Genomic DNA, 17,447 nt, shown 5'->3' on the forward strand with positions numbered 1-17,447 from the left:
AGGAGATCGGAGCCAGCTTGTGAATTATAACAAAGTTTTAATCTTGCATGCAAGAGGAGCGTTCAACAGTGCAACAATATCACAGAGGTTACAGAGTAAAAGGCTCATCTGGTGAGCATATACAGTTAGGTTTTATAATGGGCGTTGTGGGTGTAGTTCTCACACATCGTGTGATCATCTACTGGCGTGAGAACTTCCTCTTGTTCTTGTAGATATGAGGCTTCCCACCGTTGCAGAGCACACCCTCGATTGCCACTCTGTCTGGCAATTCGTGAGCATGTCCTTGGATGGCAATTCTCATAACAGTGGTAGTAAGACAAAATCAGATTAGTGATGTGGCTGTCCTTCGGGAGAATAACTGGGTGCTTTTGCTCTTGAGTGGGAGTTAAACCTGAGTCTCCCACCAACACAAAGAAGTCCATCATGTAAGATAGGATTAAGGTTAAAGAGTTGGCTGGACCTTTTAATGTTACTGACGTTCAGACAGAAGCTGCTGCAGCGACGTCCGCTGTGAGAAAAATGACATTTTTTATAACATTAACATTATAACATTATAACATATCGTTCGGTTTTCTTTCCCTGTATAGTTACTGTTTTGTCCATTATTGATATAAACAATAAAAAATACCTTTAAAAGAAAATAACAGGCTTTGTATTTGTTTAACATAATTAAACTTCACTACCCAGGGTTCAAATGTATGTCTCAACGAATGTCTAAACAATAATGAAAAGTTGGTTTGAAAACAACGTGGACTTCACTCCTCGCTTTGCAGGTTTTTCCATGAAATCTGGACAAATTCAAGGAATTTAAGGTGCGAAACATCTGCTGTTTCAGATGAAAAGTCTCTCTTCCTGCTGCTGTGGTATGAAATTAGATGAAAAGTAGTGTTATAAAGTGTAAACACCTGGGCCGTGGATGACTGTGTTGGCCGACGCAGCGTTAAACAGCCCAGAAAAAAGTAAAAAACACAGCACCAGTCTCACTGGCTTCACATTAAAGTGTGAACGTGAACAGGGACGACTGCTGCAGGCACGTAAAACGTAAAGAAAAGCAAAAAGTGCAAAAAAGTTAGAATAACAAAAGGGAAAGGTCAGAGCTGCCGTAACTGGCTGCCACTCACTTGGCACTATCTTGTTAGAAAGTAATACTAATAATACTAAAAAGACATAAGAATATGACAATATATGCATCTATATATATCAATATAGATAGATATATGTAGATATAGATATGACAATAAGAATAATAATAAAAAAAGACAAGAAGAATATGACAATAAAACGACTGAATTAAATTGAATTAAAAACCCTTCAAACTATGACAAAAGGCCGTCCTCTCTCTCCTTCACCTGCTCCGTCTTTCACTAAGCCTGCCTGAAAACGCTCGGTTTACATTTGGCTCCCCTTATGACGTCATAATCAACTGAACATGCAACGCACCAATTTCTTTTCAATTTCTTTTCCCCACACTTTTGATAGCTATAGCAGCAGAAAGATGTGGAGACTGAAGCAGCAGGTCGTTCTGTTCTTTGAAAATTGGGGGCGTTCGGACAGAAGCTGCTGCAGCGACGTCCGCTATGAGAAAAATTAAGTTTTTTAAAACATTAAACGATGCAAACATGTTCTGGCAGGAACTCAAACTACCAGTATGTTGCAGGATATGGGAAAGCAGCTTCGCTTGTTTACCCTGAATGTATCATTGATTTTACAGATTTCTCACACTCCTTCGGTTTTCTTTCCCTGTATAGTTACTGTTTTAAAAAATACCTTTAAAAGAAAATAACAGGTTTTGTATTTGTTTAACATAATTAAACTTAATTACCCAGGGTTCAAATGTATGTCTCAACGAATGTCTAAACAATAATGAAAAGTTGAATCTGGTTTGAAAACAACGTGGACTTCACTCCTCGCTTTGCAGGTTTTTCCATGAAATCTGGACAAATTCAAGGAATTTAAGGTGCGAAACATCTGCTGTTTCAGATGAAAAGTCTCTCTTCCTGCTGCTGTGGTATGAAATTAGATGAAAAGTAGTGTTATAAACTTCATATCTAACTCTACGCATCAAACTTAACAACTATTATAAACACATAATCAACAATACATCATAGCCATTACATTTTCTTCAGAGAAACCATGTGGTTTTACCGTTAAAGTGATTTCAAACATTGAAACTGAAGCGGATAATGTCAGCACTATATCATGTATGTACAATATATATTTGACTTCTGTGTATTTTCTCTGATCTGAGAAATCTAAAATGTGAACATTCTGGTTGTTTATAGCTTGCTGCAGATGTAGGATGTCGTTTAAAGAAGACCGTCTCGTATCCAGCATCAATGTCCTGCCGACTCAAATTTTTATTTTTTTCACTAAAGCTGACAATATTGACCCCACCCCCCCCATTTCATGTAAGTATGTTGGACACAGAAAAATGGCGCAACATTACCGCCTTAAAAAGTCGACGTAAAAGAGGAAATGAGAGTATTTTAGTCTCAACAGAAGTCCAATTGACCCGAGGTTAGCTCTCTGTTCCTGTGTCCTGCTGTTAATTTCGTTTTGTGATGACCATCCGTGCCTGGAGATCGCCAAACTTTGGCCGCATGGTGTCACAACTTTTGCTGTTAAAAGTAAAGAAAGTCTTCATGAGGAGACTTTTTAGAAAGACGTTCTTCTGTTCTTCTGCAAGTCACTAAAAACTCTTCCTCGTCACTCGACCTTCCAGTAACCACTCAGACCATTTCTACACAGCAGCTCGTATCAGGATATGACTGATCAGACTGCTCACAGGGAACCGATGGAGATCTGGATGAGTGATGAAGACGGTTGAATGTGCGCCGCTTTGTTTTCATTTCATGTTTTCACACCTTCCTCAGATGTGGTCTCAGCCATCGGCCTCCACCGGGCTCCACCCTGACGAGAAGAAGAGGAAGTGGTCAGACCAGTGCATCCTCTTTCAGCACCAAAACATAAACACAAACTCTCTCTGACACAGTTTGGTCCTTCTTTTCAAAAGCATTAATACATCCAGGTGAATTTAACTCCATTCTGTTTATGTGTAAATGGTTAACTCGTCTGTTTTTTTTTGTCTTTTACACAGAGTCAGGTCTGATTCATTTCAAACAAACTCTACTACAGCAGATTCTTTACCATCTTCTTTTTATGTACCTGCCAAACTGCTTCATAATGCTGAAAAAAAACCAATGGAGATATTTTGGGAAACGACAAAAACCCATATATGACGCAGGCTTTGTTTTCCCCCAGCTTGTTTCCAGAGTTGTTTGGCTGCAACACGCCCGTCCATACCTGTCCAGTCTCCAGCCTGTATTCTGCAGTATAACAGACATCTGGTTCTCTCCCGACTCTCCAGGATGATTGTAGCTCAGGTCCAGCTCTCTCAGATGGGAAGGGTTGGACCTCAGAGCTGAAGCCAGGGACTCAAAGCCTTCCTCTGTGATCTGACAGCCGGAGAGGCTGCAAACACACACACACAAAAAGCAGATATTACTTACACTGACAGAGTTTAGTGTTTTAATGTACCCTGCTTTTCATATTTGTATTTGACTTAGTATTTTAACCCAGTAGTTTTGGTGTCTAAACGCAACTCAACTGCGACTGAAAACCGATAAAAGAAACTGAAATGTGCAAATAAATGCAGCTGCAAATAGCCGTCCAGCTATTTGCAGCTGTGCAAATGTCCGATCATCTCAGGGTACTATGAGGGTTGGGGTAGCACTATTGACTCCTTGGGTGTATAATCTAATCTACAGAGATTCAAAATCCATGTGACATGCAAGAGGCAGTTTAGAGATGACAATAGTGGTTCAAAATGAAGAGGCAGTAACGGTGATCTGACCTGAGAGTTTCCAGTGTGCAGCTTGGACTCCTCAGTCCAGCAGACAAGAGCTTCACTCCTGAATCCCGCAGGTCGTTGTTACTCAGGTCCAGCTCCGTCAGACTACAGGACTGGGAGCTGAGAATCGAGGACAGAGATTCGCAGCTTCTTTCTGAGAGGTTACAGCCGCTCAGCCTGGAAGGACAACGGAAAAGTTAAAGCACAAGTAACTCGTCTCTCCTGCTGAAAAGATTGGTTGTGCATTTCAAATATTCTCTGGAAATGCGAATATCTGTGTGCTTACACAGCTTTCTTGGAGGCTTTGACCACTGGCAGCAGAACGAGAAGAGCCTCCTCTGAAGCAGAGTATTTCTTCAGGTCAAACACGACCAGATCTTTCTCTGATGAAAGTAAGATGAAGACCAGCGCTGACCTTTGAGCGGGACGGAGTTTCTCAATGGAAAGTCTTCCTGAACTCAGGGACTGTTGGATCTCCTCCACTAGAGAACAATCATTCAGTTCAATCAGACAGTGGAACAGATTGATGCTTCTTTCCAGACACGGCTCCGCCTCAATCTTCTCCTGGATGTACTTGACTGAATCCTGATTGGTCTGTGAGGTTCCTGAGTCTGTCAGCAGGCCTCGCAGGTGAGCCTGATTGGTCTGCAGTGAAAGGCCCAGGAGGAAGCGGAGGAACAAGTCCAGGTGTCCATTTGGACTCCTTAAGGCCTTGTCCACGGCACTCCGGTAGAACTGTGTGAGTGCAGGTTTGTCTTGTCTTCTCAACTTCTGGGAGGCTGCTTGTTCTTCTGACAGCTGGTTGACACCAGAGTTGATGAAGGTCAGATAGACATAAAGAGCAGCCAGAAACTCCTGAATGCTCAGATGGACGAAGCAGAAGACCTTGTCCTGGTACAGTCCTCTCTCCTCTTTAAAGATCTGCGTGAACACTCCTGAGTACACTGAGGCTTCTTTGATATCGATGCCGCACTCTGTCAGGTCTGTGTCATAGAAGATCAGGTTCCCTTTCTGCAGCTGCTTGAAAGCCAGTTTTCCCAGAGACTCGAGCATCTTCCTGCTCTCTGGACTCCAGTGTGAATCTGTCTCAGCTCCTCCATCGTACTTGATTTTCTTCAGTTTGCACTGAACCACCAGGAAGTGGATGTACATCTCAGTCAGGGTCTTGGGCAGCTCTCCTCCTGCTCTGTTTTTCAACACGTCCTCCAGAACCGTAGCGGTGATCCAGCAGAAGACCGGGATGTGGCACATGATGTGGAGGCTTCGGGACGTCTTGACGTGGGCGATGATCCTGTCGGCCTGCTCATCTGTGATTCTCTTCCTGAAGTACTCCTCCTTCTGTTCATCAGTGAACCCTCTGACCTCCGTCACCACGCTAACACACTCAGCAGGGATCTGACTGGCTGCTGCAGGTCGTGTGGTTATCCAGACGCGAGCGGAGGGAAGCAGCTTCCCCCTGATCAGGTTTGTCAGCAGCACATCCACCGAGGCTGCCTCGGTAACGTCAGTCAGGACCTCACTGTTGTGGAAGTCCAGAGGAAGTCGACACTCGTCCAGACTGTGAAAGATGAACAGAACCTTGAACTCTTCAAACCTGCAGATTCCTGCTTCTTTGGTTTCAGAAAAGAATCGGTGAATGAGTTCCACCAAGCTGTACTTTTTCTCTTTCAGCACATTCAGCTCTCTGAAAGTGAAAGGAAACATGAACTGTGTGTCCTGGTTGGCTTTGTCTTCAGCCCAGTCCAGAGTGAACTTCTGTGTTAAGATTTTCTTCCCGATGCCGGCCACTCCCTTTGTGATCACCGTTCTGATCGGTGGGGTTGAGGGTTTAAAAATATCTTCAAATCTGATTGCCTTTTCTGGTGAGGCTGGTTTTCTGAATGCTTCTTCAATCTGTCTGACCTCGTGCTCGTCGTTGACATCTGCAGTCCCTCCTTCTGTGATGAGGAGCTCTGTGTAGATCTGGTTCAGAGGGGTTGGGTTTCCTGCTTTGGGGACCCCCTCAAACACACACTGGAACTTCCTCTTCAGGTTAGTTTTAAGGTTACGCTGACAAACTGCAGCCTGACTTCCTGCATAAACACAAAAGACATAAAGTAAATGAATTATACAAGAGTACATTAGTGAAGGTCCCCTTTATCCAGCATGTTGAATCTTTGGAACAATCCACTTACGGCTCTGCAGACGGTCAGCCAGCTCTTCCTGCTTCATTTTCCTCAGGAAGTTCTGTATGATCTTCAGAAATGCCTCTCTGCTGCTGCTCCTCTGCTCGTCCTCCTCCTCGCTCTGACTCTGGAAGCATTCTGGGTAATCTGAACCCAGATTCATCTCGATCTGCTTCAGCTCTTCATTCATAAAAGTAGAAATGTTCTCCTGCAGGAGCTGGAAAAGTATTGAATTGGTTACACATAAATACATATTTCTCCTCTTTCCTATGGTGCTATGTATCCATCCAGATTGTTTTGGTCTGTTTTGGTACCCTAATCCTTGCCAAGTTTTGGAGATATTGGCCATAGAGATGTTTACCTTTTCGTGAATGCAAAAGACCTGAATGGCACTCAGCTCAACAGCAACGTCTCATTGCAGAAATCACGACCTGGTTACTCAAGATAGTCAACAGACCTTGTTGTGAGCACGGTGAGACGGTTGGGAGGTGTAGGTTTTGTTGATTTGGTCATTTTCATGATTTTATCATGAGGAAACAGTCTTTGTTTCCTCTTTTGTTGTATATTTCTTGGATGTATTTCCTGCTTTGTTGTGCTGTAGCTACAGACAGCAGCTAAAGTCAGAGTGTTTCTCCACATCCAGGATGAACCTTTGGTCATCCATGGTGTTAAAAACCCTCTGACCGAGAATAATACTGATGTGCTGCTAGAAAAAACCACTGAAAGTCTGCACGGGGGCTTTTATTTTGAAAACTGAGTGGATTCTCTTTGCCGTTTGCTTGTCTTCACTTCCTACCAGCCTCATCTGCTCTGAGCCTTTTGATGCAGACCAGACGCTTCTGGAAACAGCCAGACCACGATGCATCCCCAGTGGGATTTAGCCTTTAGCTCAGCAGTGAGTTTGGTAAAACATAGTTCCTACATGAAACTTCTCACAAATGGTCTGAGGATTACCTGGAGTCACCAGGTCCTGATTTACGCATCCTCATTTCCTTTTTTTGGTGCTTTTTCTCTACAAAACTCCACAGCTTTGGTGAGTCTCAAATAAAAACCTGCTTCTCTCATCAGTTACTCTGAAGTGAGGACCGAGCCAATATTTGAGCATTTGCTATATCATGCCATTTACAGCTGAAATAAAGTTTCTTGTGCGTGTACAGACCTTAAAGGTTGTTCCATGCTGCTGGGCAGACTGACCACTGGGAAGCTCAGAGCTCTCCTGGTCGATTCTGTGGAGGAATCAAAGAATTAGACAGAAGCTCTTCTTGTTGGACCAACTCAAGGCTACAAACACCACGAAATACTGCATCAAACAAAGGCTAAAAGAAAAAACGTATGTGATGTCAAACTGCTGTTTGCCTTGAAGAAAATAACAAAACATTAATAATCTTAACTTAAATGCCAATTACAACTTACTTTGTGTCAAATGATTGTGCTGGTTTAAACTCGATTAACATATCCCTGGAGCAGTTGCTCTTCAAGGACACATGGCTGGGTTCAGGTTCAGGTTCAGGTTCAGGAGGAACTGGTCTCTTTCGAATCCTGACAGAAAAACCCCATTTACTGAAGCTCACATATTATCTGCAAAATTGTGCCTGTGTGAAATGCTTCCAAAGTGTTATTTTTCTGATCACTTACTTTTGGTGGGATAAATGTCTGTCTTTGAACTCGATCAACATATCCCTTGAGCAGGTGCTCCTCAAGGACACGTGGCTGGGTTCAGGTTCAGGTTCAGGTTCAGGAGAAACTGATCGCCTGTGAAAAAAAAAAAACAATTCTGTGAAGCTCACATGCCCAAAAAGACAAAATACTATAATGTATGTGTGTGTATTTTCTGTGATTTTGGTGCTCCTAACATGACCGAACAGGCTGCGTTTCTTTTAAATGTGTTTCTTATAGATGTGAACAACTTGCAGCAGCTTAAAGTGAAGTTAGAAACTTAAAGTTTCTAAATCATGGGTCATTCAGAAACTCTGAGGTCTGTTTGAGGACTGGTTTTATTTTCAGAATAAAGATGTATGTGAAGAAGAACGCTGCTCAAACTGAACACAGAGGTTTAGTAAAATCTAAGGCGAATGTTTTATGGTCCAGACAGCCGACGTCTTTGCAGCAGAGGGTCGTCGTCCTTTAAAGCCCTGAGTGAGAATAACGGCGGTGCAGAAGAGTCGTGGACGGTTAGAGATCCTCATCTCACCTCTGGCCGGCGCCGCGGTCCCTGAGCCGGAGCCGTTTAGCGGGAGGGACCCCCTCCTGTCCGTCCTCACACTGATCCATGCTGCTGAACTCACACACGTTAGTCTGGAGGAAAGAGGAAACACGGATCTTTATGTATTTCAACTGGTATCATCCTTTAAGTAATCTGACACTTACAGGCTGTTACTGATAGAGCTGCACCACACGCGCACACACACACACACACACACACACACACACACACACACACACTTTGCAGCCCCACAAACCACAGGTGGATTAACGAGATTACAACAGTTTAAAATATGTTTCTTTTAAATTTTCTGCATTTTATGCATGATGCACAAGTATATATTTCTATATTTATATTTAAACATGTTAGTACGTAAAAAACACTGTAAATATACTTTCAGTAAGTTAACTATTTAATATATATTGATATTGGCTTCTAAACTAAACAAACTTCTAAACCTACAAACAAATATTCATCGAAGTAAAACTGCAGTAAAAGACAGAAATACTTCAGTACTTCATGTTTGTACTTTCGCTTCCAGGAGAAGTTTTACATTAATACAGACGCAAACTCATCGATCCAGTCTCAATAAAAGCTTAAGAGACGGATATCAATGAATCTCTGGTGTGTTTACAGAAAAAAAACAGATATTGTTGCAGACGTGGCTGCAGTCCTCTTCCTCCTCTTCCTCCTCCTCCTCCTCAGAGTTTACAGCTAAACTCACAGTTTTTGAGAAAAGAAGAATTTCTGGTTCGTCTCTGCTGAAACTGGACTAAAAACAGCTCAAGTTAAACTAAAACTAACGACTAACACCGACCAGACGTGATACTTTACCTTCAGCCTTCGTGTTGAGACGCACAAAGTGAGCTGCGCCACGAGTGAGCAGAAAGTGAAACTAAAGCTGCGGGCGCGCCTTAGAACACGTATGTCAAACTCAACCACATACGGCCCGCGAGATAATTTCATGAGACTATTATTATATATATTATATATATATATATTATATATTATATATTAAGAATGGCCCGTCGGTAAACAGCACTCCCACCTCTAATACTACAAATCCCACAATGCACTGAACAGCTGCCCGTGCAGCAGCCCCTCCTCCTGCAGGTATAATGACACACCGATCAGCGGATCAATGCATCGATCAGCGCTGTTATAGCGACACTTATGGCGCGTTTCCACTAGAACCTACTGAGCTCTACTCAGTAGGTTCTAGTGGAAACGAGCCATTAAGCTAGAACCCCCCAAAATAAATGACTAAACGAAAAGTGCACTTTGAAAACAGAGACTTTCAACAGTTTTACCGGTGTCTTGTTTGTGGAGCTGATGTGACCATAATTAAAGAATAGAAATATAAGACGACACTATGAGACAAAACGTGAGGATGAGTACAAAAAATAAAAAAATAATTTAAAATTCTATTTATTTTATTGAAGAAAAGTTGTTGAAGTTTGGCTGTTTACATTCATATTTCTGGATTTTTAAATATATATATTTTATTATTATTATTATTATAAAAGAGTCACTTTTAGACTCTTCACTAAGTGTTGAGCCTGTTTGGTCCGCGACTTTGACCCCGTTTTAAATTTTGGCCCTTTCTTTGATTGAGTTTGACCCCCCTGTCTTAGAGACTCCAGTTTCCTTTTCAAAAGTGAAGCTAAAAGTGCTTTACATGCTAAAAACATACTTAGAAACATCAAATCAGTTCATTCCAAATGAAGGAATAAGAGGAGCAAACACACAGATGACAAACATGGTGGCAGCATTTATGAAACAAGGGATTTCAGATCCTCGGATCAAAGATTAAAAGCTCAGAGATCAACAAGTGCAATAAGATAAGAAGTAAAACAATCAGACTATTGATTGTAGAACAATCTTTTATTGCAGTTGTCCTGTAACACACCAATAACATTTCTCACATTCTGTACATATCAATATTTTATCTTTTAAATTCATGTTTCTTGGCCTGTTTTATTTTATTTCTACTTCCTTAGTCCTCCTCTGTGTTTTATATTATGTTATATTTATGCACCAATATAATAAGTCATGTGGAAACTTGCAAGCAATAAAGCAATAAACCCGATTCTGATAAGCAGACATGAGTAGACTTTAGACTTTATTGATCCTCCATAGGGGAACATTTACAGCATGTTACAGCAGCAACAGAGGCAGGAGCAAGACAAGCAGTAATAGAAAAAAAGAAATAAAGAAAGAAAGAAGTAAAAGGTGAAGAAGATGTGAAGCTGCTGCTGCCTCAGAAACACACGATGCTACTTTGTCTTTGCACTTTATCTGGTGTTAAATAAAGTTTTACAGGTCGACGGTGCTGCAGGATTTATGTCCTGAACATTTAAACTAAAAATTCAAACAAAAGGCAGGAAGTTATGTTTTCTTTCATATTTCTGCTGCACAGACTGCCTGTGATGCAGATGGACAAACCACACATCACCATTTTTATTATTTCTTACAAACCAAACAGTTAAGAGAAAATAATCAGTAATTTTTAATGAAATCTGTCTGAACTGACTGACTTTCTTTGCACCACTAGATGGTGACAATTTATCATAAATGAAACTGTCAGGTGAAAGTACTCACTGTGCTACTACATTGTGTGCTTTTATAATTAAAAATGTGCTGAATTAGCCGTCAGCAGCACCAGTTTGCAGTGGACCCACGGATGTACAGACAACCATCACTGGATTACTGCGATACTGAAGAAAACTTAAAAACATGAAGATCCTCAGGCAGGTTCTGCAGTATTTTTCTCCCATCAGATAAAGTAAAACATGATGAAATTGTTTGTCCTATGTAATAAAAAACAGCTACATTCACTTGAATTTATCTTTTAACACTAAATATTTTTGACATTTTCTGGTAAATAATAGAGATTTTCTCCCCTGATTTGATTGATGCTCGCTTCTTTTCTCAGGAGAATATCAACTGTATTAAATAAAAACAGGACTTTCTATGAAATCATTTAGAGCTCCAGCATTTTACCTCACAGAACACACAAGCTGTCGATCTGCTGCTGCCTCGATCAGTTTGTTTGTGGGACTTTGTGTTTATTGTGTGATGCAAATATTGTGTTGGATCCAAACTAACCCTTTAAAACACCAAACTAATTGATGGAGGCAGCAGCAGACCAGCAGCTCCTGTGTTCTGCAACTTGAAATGACGTAGCGTACATTAGATAAATATAGTTAAATGTGGTTTATTCATTTAAGTGATTTCATTCAAACTTGTTTTTGTGCCTATATATAGTTTGTGTGCCTGTAAATTACTGTCAAACTTAATAATTCACATTAATAATCCACTGCGTCTTTCGATTAGGTTGTTTGCTTTAATGTGTGACCAAAAGTCGCACATTAACACAAACTAACTAACTAATGCTCCTGTGTTCTTTGAGGTTAAATCCCTGTTTTAGTGAATGTAGTCTGCTGCACGGGTCCTGACTAGCGCGGCAGCTGTTCAGTGCATTGTGGGATTTGTAGTATTAGAGGTGGGAGTGCTGTTTACTGACAGGCCATTCTTAATAGTCTCATGAAATTATCTCGCGGGCCGGATATAACTGTATCGGGCCTTGAGTTTGACATATGTGCCTTAAAGCATTAATGAAAGCGTCCGAAGACAAATCATTCACCATTTCAACATGTACTGCTCGAGAAGAGAGGCATGTAAAGATTAGTCCATAACGTTTGACCTCTTTGCGACCATTTTTGACAACAAATGGACCAAAACAGTCCATTCCACAGAATTCAAATGGGGCTGAAGCTTCACAGCGGTCATCAGGGAGTTCAGACATCTTTTGCTCCTCCGCTGGCCTTCTCTGCCTACGACACAGCACACACCTATGTATTAGTTTTGCCTCCACCAATTACCCAAAACCCATTTGTTCTGAGCTCCATCAATGTTTGATTTCTGCCTTGGTGGCAGATCTGCTTGTGGTTGTCAGAAGACTTCTTCTTTAGATAGAGGAGATCGGAGCCAGCTTGTGAATTATAACAAAGTTTTAATCTTGCATGCAAGAGGAGCGTTCAACAGTGCAACAATATCACAGAGGTTACAGAGTAAAAGGCTCATCTGGTGAGCATATACAGTTAGGTTTTATAATGGGCGTTGTGGGTGTAGCTCTCACACATCGTGTGATCATCTACTGGCGTGAGAACTTCCTCTTGTTCTTGTAGATATGAGGCTTCCCACCGTTGCAGAGGACACCCTCGATTGCCACTCTGTCTGGCAATTCGTGAGCATGTCCTTGGATGGCAATTCTCATAACAGTGGTAGTAAGACAAAATCAGATTAGTGATGTGGCTGTCCTTCGGGAGAATAACTGGGTGCTTTTGCTCTTGAGTGGGAGTTAAACCTGAGTCTCCCACCAACACAAAGAAGTCCATCATGTAAGATAGGATTAAGGTTAAAGAGTTGGCTGGACCTTTTAATGTTACTGACGTTCAGACAGAAGCTGCTGCAGCGACGTCCGCTGTGAGAAAAATGACATTTTTTATAACATTAACATTATAACATATCGTTCGGTTTTCTTTCCCTGTATAGTTACTGTTTTGTCCATTATTGATATAAACAATAAAAAATACCTTTAAAAGAAAATAACAGGTTTTGTATTTGTTTAACATAATTAAACTTCACTACCCAGGGTTCAAATGTATGTCTCAACGAATGTCTAAACAATAATGAAAAGTTGGTTTGAAAACAACGTGGACTTCACTCCTCGCTTTGCAGGTTTTTCCATGAAATCTGGACAAATTCAAGGAATTTAAGGTGCGAAACATCTGCTGATTCAGATGAAAAGTCTCTCTTCCTGCTGCTGTGGTATGAAATTAGATGAAAAGTAGTGTTATAAACTTCATATCTAACTCTACGCATCAAACTTAACAACTATTATAAACACATAATCAACAATACATCATAGCCATTACATTTTCTTCAGAGAAACCATGTGGTTTTACCGTTAAAGTGATTTCAAACATTGAAACTGAAGCGGATAATGTCAGCACTATATCATGTATGTACAATATATATTTGACTTCTGTGTATTTTCTCTGATCTGAGAAATCTAAAATGTGAACGTTCTGGTTGTTTATAGCTTGCTGCAGATGTAGGATGTCGTTTAAAGAAGACCGTCTCGTATCCAGCATCAATGTCCTGCCGACTCAAATTTTTATTTTTTTCACTAAAGCTGACAATATTGACCCCACCCCCCCCATTTCATGTAAGTATGTTGGACACAGAAAAATGGCGCAACATTCCCGCCTTAAAAAGTCGACGTAAAAGAGGAAATGAGAGTATTTTAGTCTCAACAGAAGTCCAATTGACCCGAGGTTAGCTCTCTGTTCCTGTGTCCTGCTGTTAATTTCGTTTTGTGATGACCATCCGTGCCTGGAGATCGCCAAACTTTGGCCGCATGGTGTCACAACTTTTGCTGTTAAAAGTAAAGAAAGTCTTCATGAGGAGACTTTTTAGAAAGACGTTCTTCTGTAAGTCACTAATATAAAAACTCTTCCTCGCCACTCGACCTTCCAGTAACCACTCAGACCATTTCTACACAGCAGCTCGTATCAGGATATGACTGATCAGACTGCTCACAGGGAACCGATGGAGATAATATCAGGGATCTGGATGAGTGATGAAGACGGTTGAATGTGCGCCGCTTTGTTTTCATTTCATGTTTTCACACCTTCCTCAGATGTGGTCTCAGCCATCGGCCTCCACCGGGCTCCACCCTGACGAGAAGAAGAGGAAGTGGTCAGACCAGTGCATCCTCTTTCAGCACCAAAACATAAACACAAACTCTCTCTGACACAGTTTGGTCCTTCTTTTCAAAAGCATTAATACATCCAGGTGAATTTAACTCCATTCTGTTTATGTGTAAATGGTCAACTCGTCTGTTTTTTTTTGTCTTTTACACAGAGTCAGGTCTGATTCATTTAAAACAAACTCTACTACAGCAGATTCTTTACCATCTTCTTTTTATGTACCTGCCAAACTGCCTTATAATGCTGAAAAAAAACCAATGGAGATATTTTGGGAAACGACAAAAACCCATTTATGACGCAGGCTTTGTTTTCCCCCAGCTTGTTTCCAGAGTTGTTTGGCTGCAACACGCCCGTCCATACCTGTCCAGTCTCCAGCCTGTATTCTGCAGTGTAACAGACATCTGGTTCACTCCCGACTCTCCTGGATGATTGTAGCTCAGGTCCAGCTCTCTCAGATGGGAAGGGTTGGACCTCAGAGCTGAAGCCAGGGACTCAAAGCCTTCCTCTGTGATCTGACAGCTGGAGAGGCTGCAAACACACACACACAAAAAGCAGATATTACTTACACTGACAGAGTTTAGTGTTTTAATGTACCCTGCTTTTCATATTTGTATTTGACTTAGTATTTTATCCCAGTAGTTTTGGTGTCTAAACGCAACTCAACTGCGACTGAAAACCGATAAAAGAAACTAAAATGTGCAAATAAATGCAGCTGCAAATAGCCGTCCAGCTATTTGCAGCTGTGCAAATGTCCGATCATCTCAGGGTACTATGAGGGTTGGGGTAGCACTATTGACTCCTTGGGTGTATAATCTAAACTACAGAGATTCAAAATCCATGTGACATGCAAGAGGCAGCTTAGAGATGACAATAGTGGTTCAAAATGAAGAGGCAGTAACGGTGATCTGACCTGAGAGTTTCCAGTGTGCAGCTTGGACTCCTCAGTCCAGCAGACAAGAGCTTCACTCCTGAATCCCGCAGGTCGTTGTTACTCAGGTCCAGCTCCGTCAGACTACAGGACTGGGAGCTGAGAATCGAGGACAGAGATTCGCAGCTTCTTTCTGAGAGGTTACAGCCGCTCAGCCTGGAAGGACAACGGAAAAGTTAAAGCACAAGTAACTCGTCTCTCCTGCTGAAAAGATTGGTTGTGCATTTCAAATATTCTCTGGAAATGCGAATATCTGTGTGCTTACACAGCTTTCTTGGAGGCTTTGACCACTGGCAGCAGAACGAGAAGAGCCTCCTCTGAAGCAGAGTATTTCTTCAGGTCAAACACGTCCAGATCTTTCTCTGATGAAAGTAAGATGAAGACCAGCGCTGACCTTTGAGCGGGATGGAGTTTCTCAATGGAAAGTCTTCCTGAACTCAGGGACTGTTGGATCTCCTCCACTAGAGAACAATCATTCAGTTCAATCAGACAGTGGAACAGATTGATGCTTCTTTCCAGACACGGCTCTGCCTCAATCTTCTCCTGGATGTACTTGACTGAATCCTGATTGATCTGTGAGGTTCCTGAGTCTGTCAGCAGGCCTCGCAGGTGAGCCTGATTGGTCTGCAGTGAAAGGCCCAGGAGGAAGCGGAGGAGCAAGTCCAGGTGTCCATTTGGACTCCTTAAGGCCTTGTCCACGGCACTCCGGTAGAACTGTGTGAGTGCAGGTTTGTCTAGTCTTCTTCGCCTTCTCAACTTCTGGGAGGCTGCTTGTTCTTCTGACAGCTGGTTGACACCAGAGTTGATGAAGGTCAGATGGACATAAAGAGCAGCCAGAAACTCCTGAATGCTCAGATGGACGAAGCAGAAGACCTTGTTGTGGTACAGTCCTCTCTCCTCTTTAAAGATCTGCGTGAACACTCCTGAGTACACTGAGGCTTCTTTGATATCGATGCCGCACTCTGTCAGGTCTGTGTCATAGAAGATCAGGTTCCCTTTCTGCAGCTGCTTGAAAGCCAGTTTTCCCAGAGACTCGATCATCTTCCTGCTCTCTGGACTCCAGTGTGAATCTGTCTCAGCTCCTCCATCGTACTTGATTTTCTTCAGTTTGCACTGAACCACCAGGAAGTGGATGTACATCTCAGTCAGGGTCTTGGGCAGCTCTCCTCCTGCTCTGTTTTTCAACACGTCCTCCAGAACCATAGCGGTGATCCAGCAGAAGACCGGGATGTAGCACATGATGTGGAGGCTTCGTGACTTCTTGATGTGGGCGATGATCCTGTCGGCCTGCTCATCTGTGAATCTCTTCCTGAAGAACTCCTCCTTCTGTTCATCAGTGAACCCTCTGACCTCCGTCACCATGCTAACACACTCAGCAGGGATCTGACTGGCTGCTGCAGGTCGTGTGGTTATCCAGACGCGAGCGGAGGGAAGCAGCTTCCCCCTGATCAGGTTTGTCAGCAGCACATCCACCGAGGCTGCCTCGGTAACGTCAGTCAGGACCTCACTGTTGTAGAAGTCCAGAGGAAGTCGACACTCGTCCAGACTGTGAAAGATGAACAGAACCTTGAACTCTTCAAACCTGCAGATTCCTGCTTCTTTGGTTTCAGAAAAGAATCGGTGAATGAGTTCCACCAAGCTGTACTTTTTCTCTTTCAGCACATTCAGCTCTCTGAAAGTGAAAGGAAACATGAACTGTGTGTCCTGGTTGGCTTTGTCTTCAGCCCAGTCCAGAGTGAACTTCTGTGTTAAGATTTTCTTCCCGATGCCGGCCACTCCCTTTGTGATCACCGTTCTGATCGATGGGGTTGAGGGTTTAAAAATATCTTCAAATCTGATTGCCTTTTCTGGTGAGGCTGGTTTTCTGAATGCTTCTTCAATCTGTCTGACCTCGTGCTCGTCGTTGACATCTGCAGTCCCTCCTTCTGTGATGAGGAGCTCTGTGTAGATCTGGTTCAGAGGGGTTGGGTTTCCTGCTTTGGGGACCCCCTCAAACACACACTGGAACTTCCTCTTCAGGTTAGTTTTAAGGTTACGCTGACAAACTGCAGCCTGACTTCCTGCATAAACACACAAGATATAAAGTAAATGAATTATACAAGAGTACATTAGTGAAGGTCCCCTTTATCCAGCATGTTGAATCTTTGGAACAATCCACTTACGGCTCTGCAGACGGTCAGCCAGCTCTTCCTGCTTCATTTTCCTCAGGAAGTTCTGTGTGATCTTCAGAAATGCCTCTCTGCTGCTGCTCCTCTGCTCGTCCTCCTCCTCGCTCTGACTCTGGAAGCATTCTGGGTAATCTGAACCCAGATTCATCTCGATCTGCTTCAGCTCTTCATTCATAAAAGTAGAAATGTTCTCCTGCAGGAGCTGGAAAAGTATTGAATTGGTTACACATAAATACATATTTCTCCTCTTTCCTATGGTGCTATGTATCCATCCAGATTGTTTTGGTCTGTTTTGGTACCCTAATCCTTGCCAAGTTTTGGAGATATTGGCCATAGAGATGTTTACCTTTTCGTGA

At 42.3% G+C, this 17,447-nt stretch overlaps 1 protein-coding gene across 1 annotated transcript in view; it reads right to left on the reverse strand.

The window, feature by feature from the left end:
* Positions 1-17: 17 nt before the first annotated feature.
* The window catches only part of LOC139212024 (uncharacterized), a 19,616-nt gene continuing 2,186 nt past the window's right edge, over positions 18-17,447 (reverse strand). The window contains exons 6-20 of the mRNA XM_070842464.1: positions 17,086-17,293; positions 15,189-16,983; positions 14,906-15,079; positions 14,356-14,523; positions 13,917-13,962; positions 9,053-9,151; positions 8,207-8,310; positions 7,651-7,767; positions 7,429-7,554; positions 7,175-7,241; positions 6,025-6,232; positions 4,137-5,922; positions 3,854-4,027; positions 3,304-3,471; positions 18-2,910 (exon numbers count right to left, since the gene is read on the reverse strand). Coding sequence (XP_070698565.1) covers positions 2,859-2,910; positions 3,304-3,471; positions 3,854-4,027; positions 4,137-5,922; positions 6,025-6,232; positions 7,175-7,241; positions 7,429-7,554; positions 7,651-7,767; positions 8,207-8,310; positions 9,053-9,151; positions 13,917-13,962; positions 14,356-14,523; positions 14,906-15,079; positions 15,189-16,983; positions 17,086-17,293 — 5,292 coding nt within the window. The 3' untranslated portion in view covers positions 18-2,858. The remainder of the gene's footprint in view (positions 2,911-3,303; positions 3,472-3,853; positions 4,028-4,136; positions 5,923-6,024; positions 6,233-7,174; positions 7,242-7,428; positions 7,555-7,650; positions 7,768-8,206; positions 8,311-9,052; positions 9,152-13,916; positions 13,963-14,355; positions 14,524-14,905; positions 15,080-15,188; positions 16,984-17,085; positions 17,294-17,447) is intronic.

This window comes from Pempheris klunzingeri, chromosome 13, assembly GCF_042242105.1.
Source record: "Pempheris klunzingeri isolate RE-2024b chromosome 13, fPemKlu1.hap1, whole genome shotgun sequence".
NCBI classification, from domain to species: domain Eukaryota; kingdom Metazoa; phylum Chordata; class Actinopteri; order Acropomatiformes; family Pempheridae; genus Pempheris; species Pempheris klunzingeri.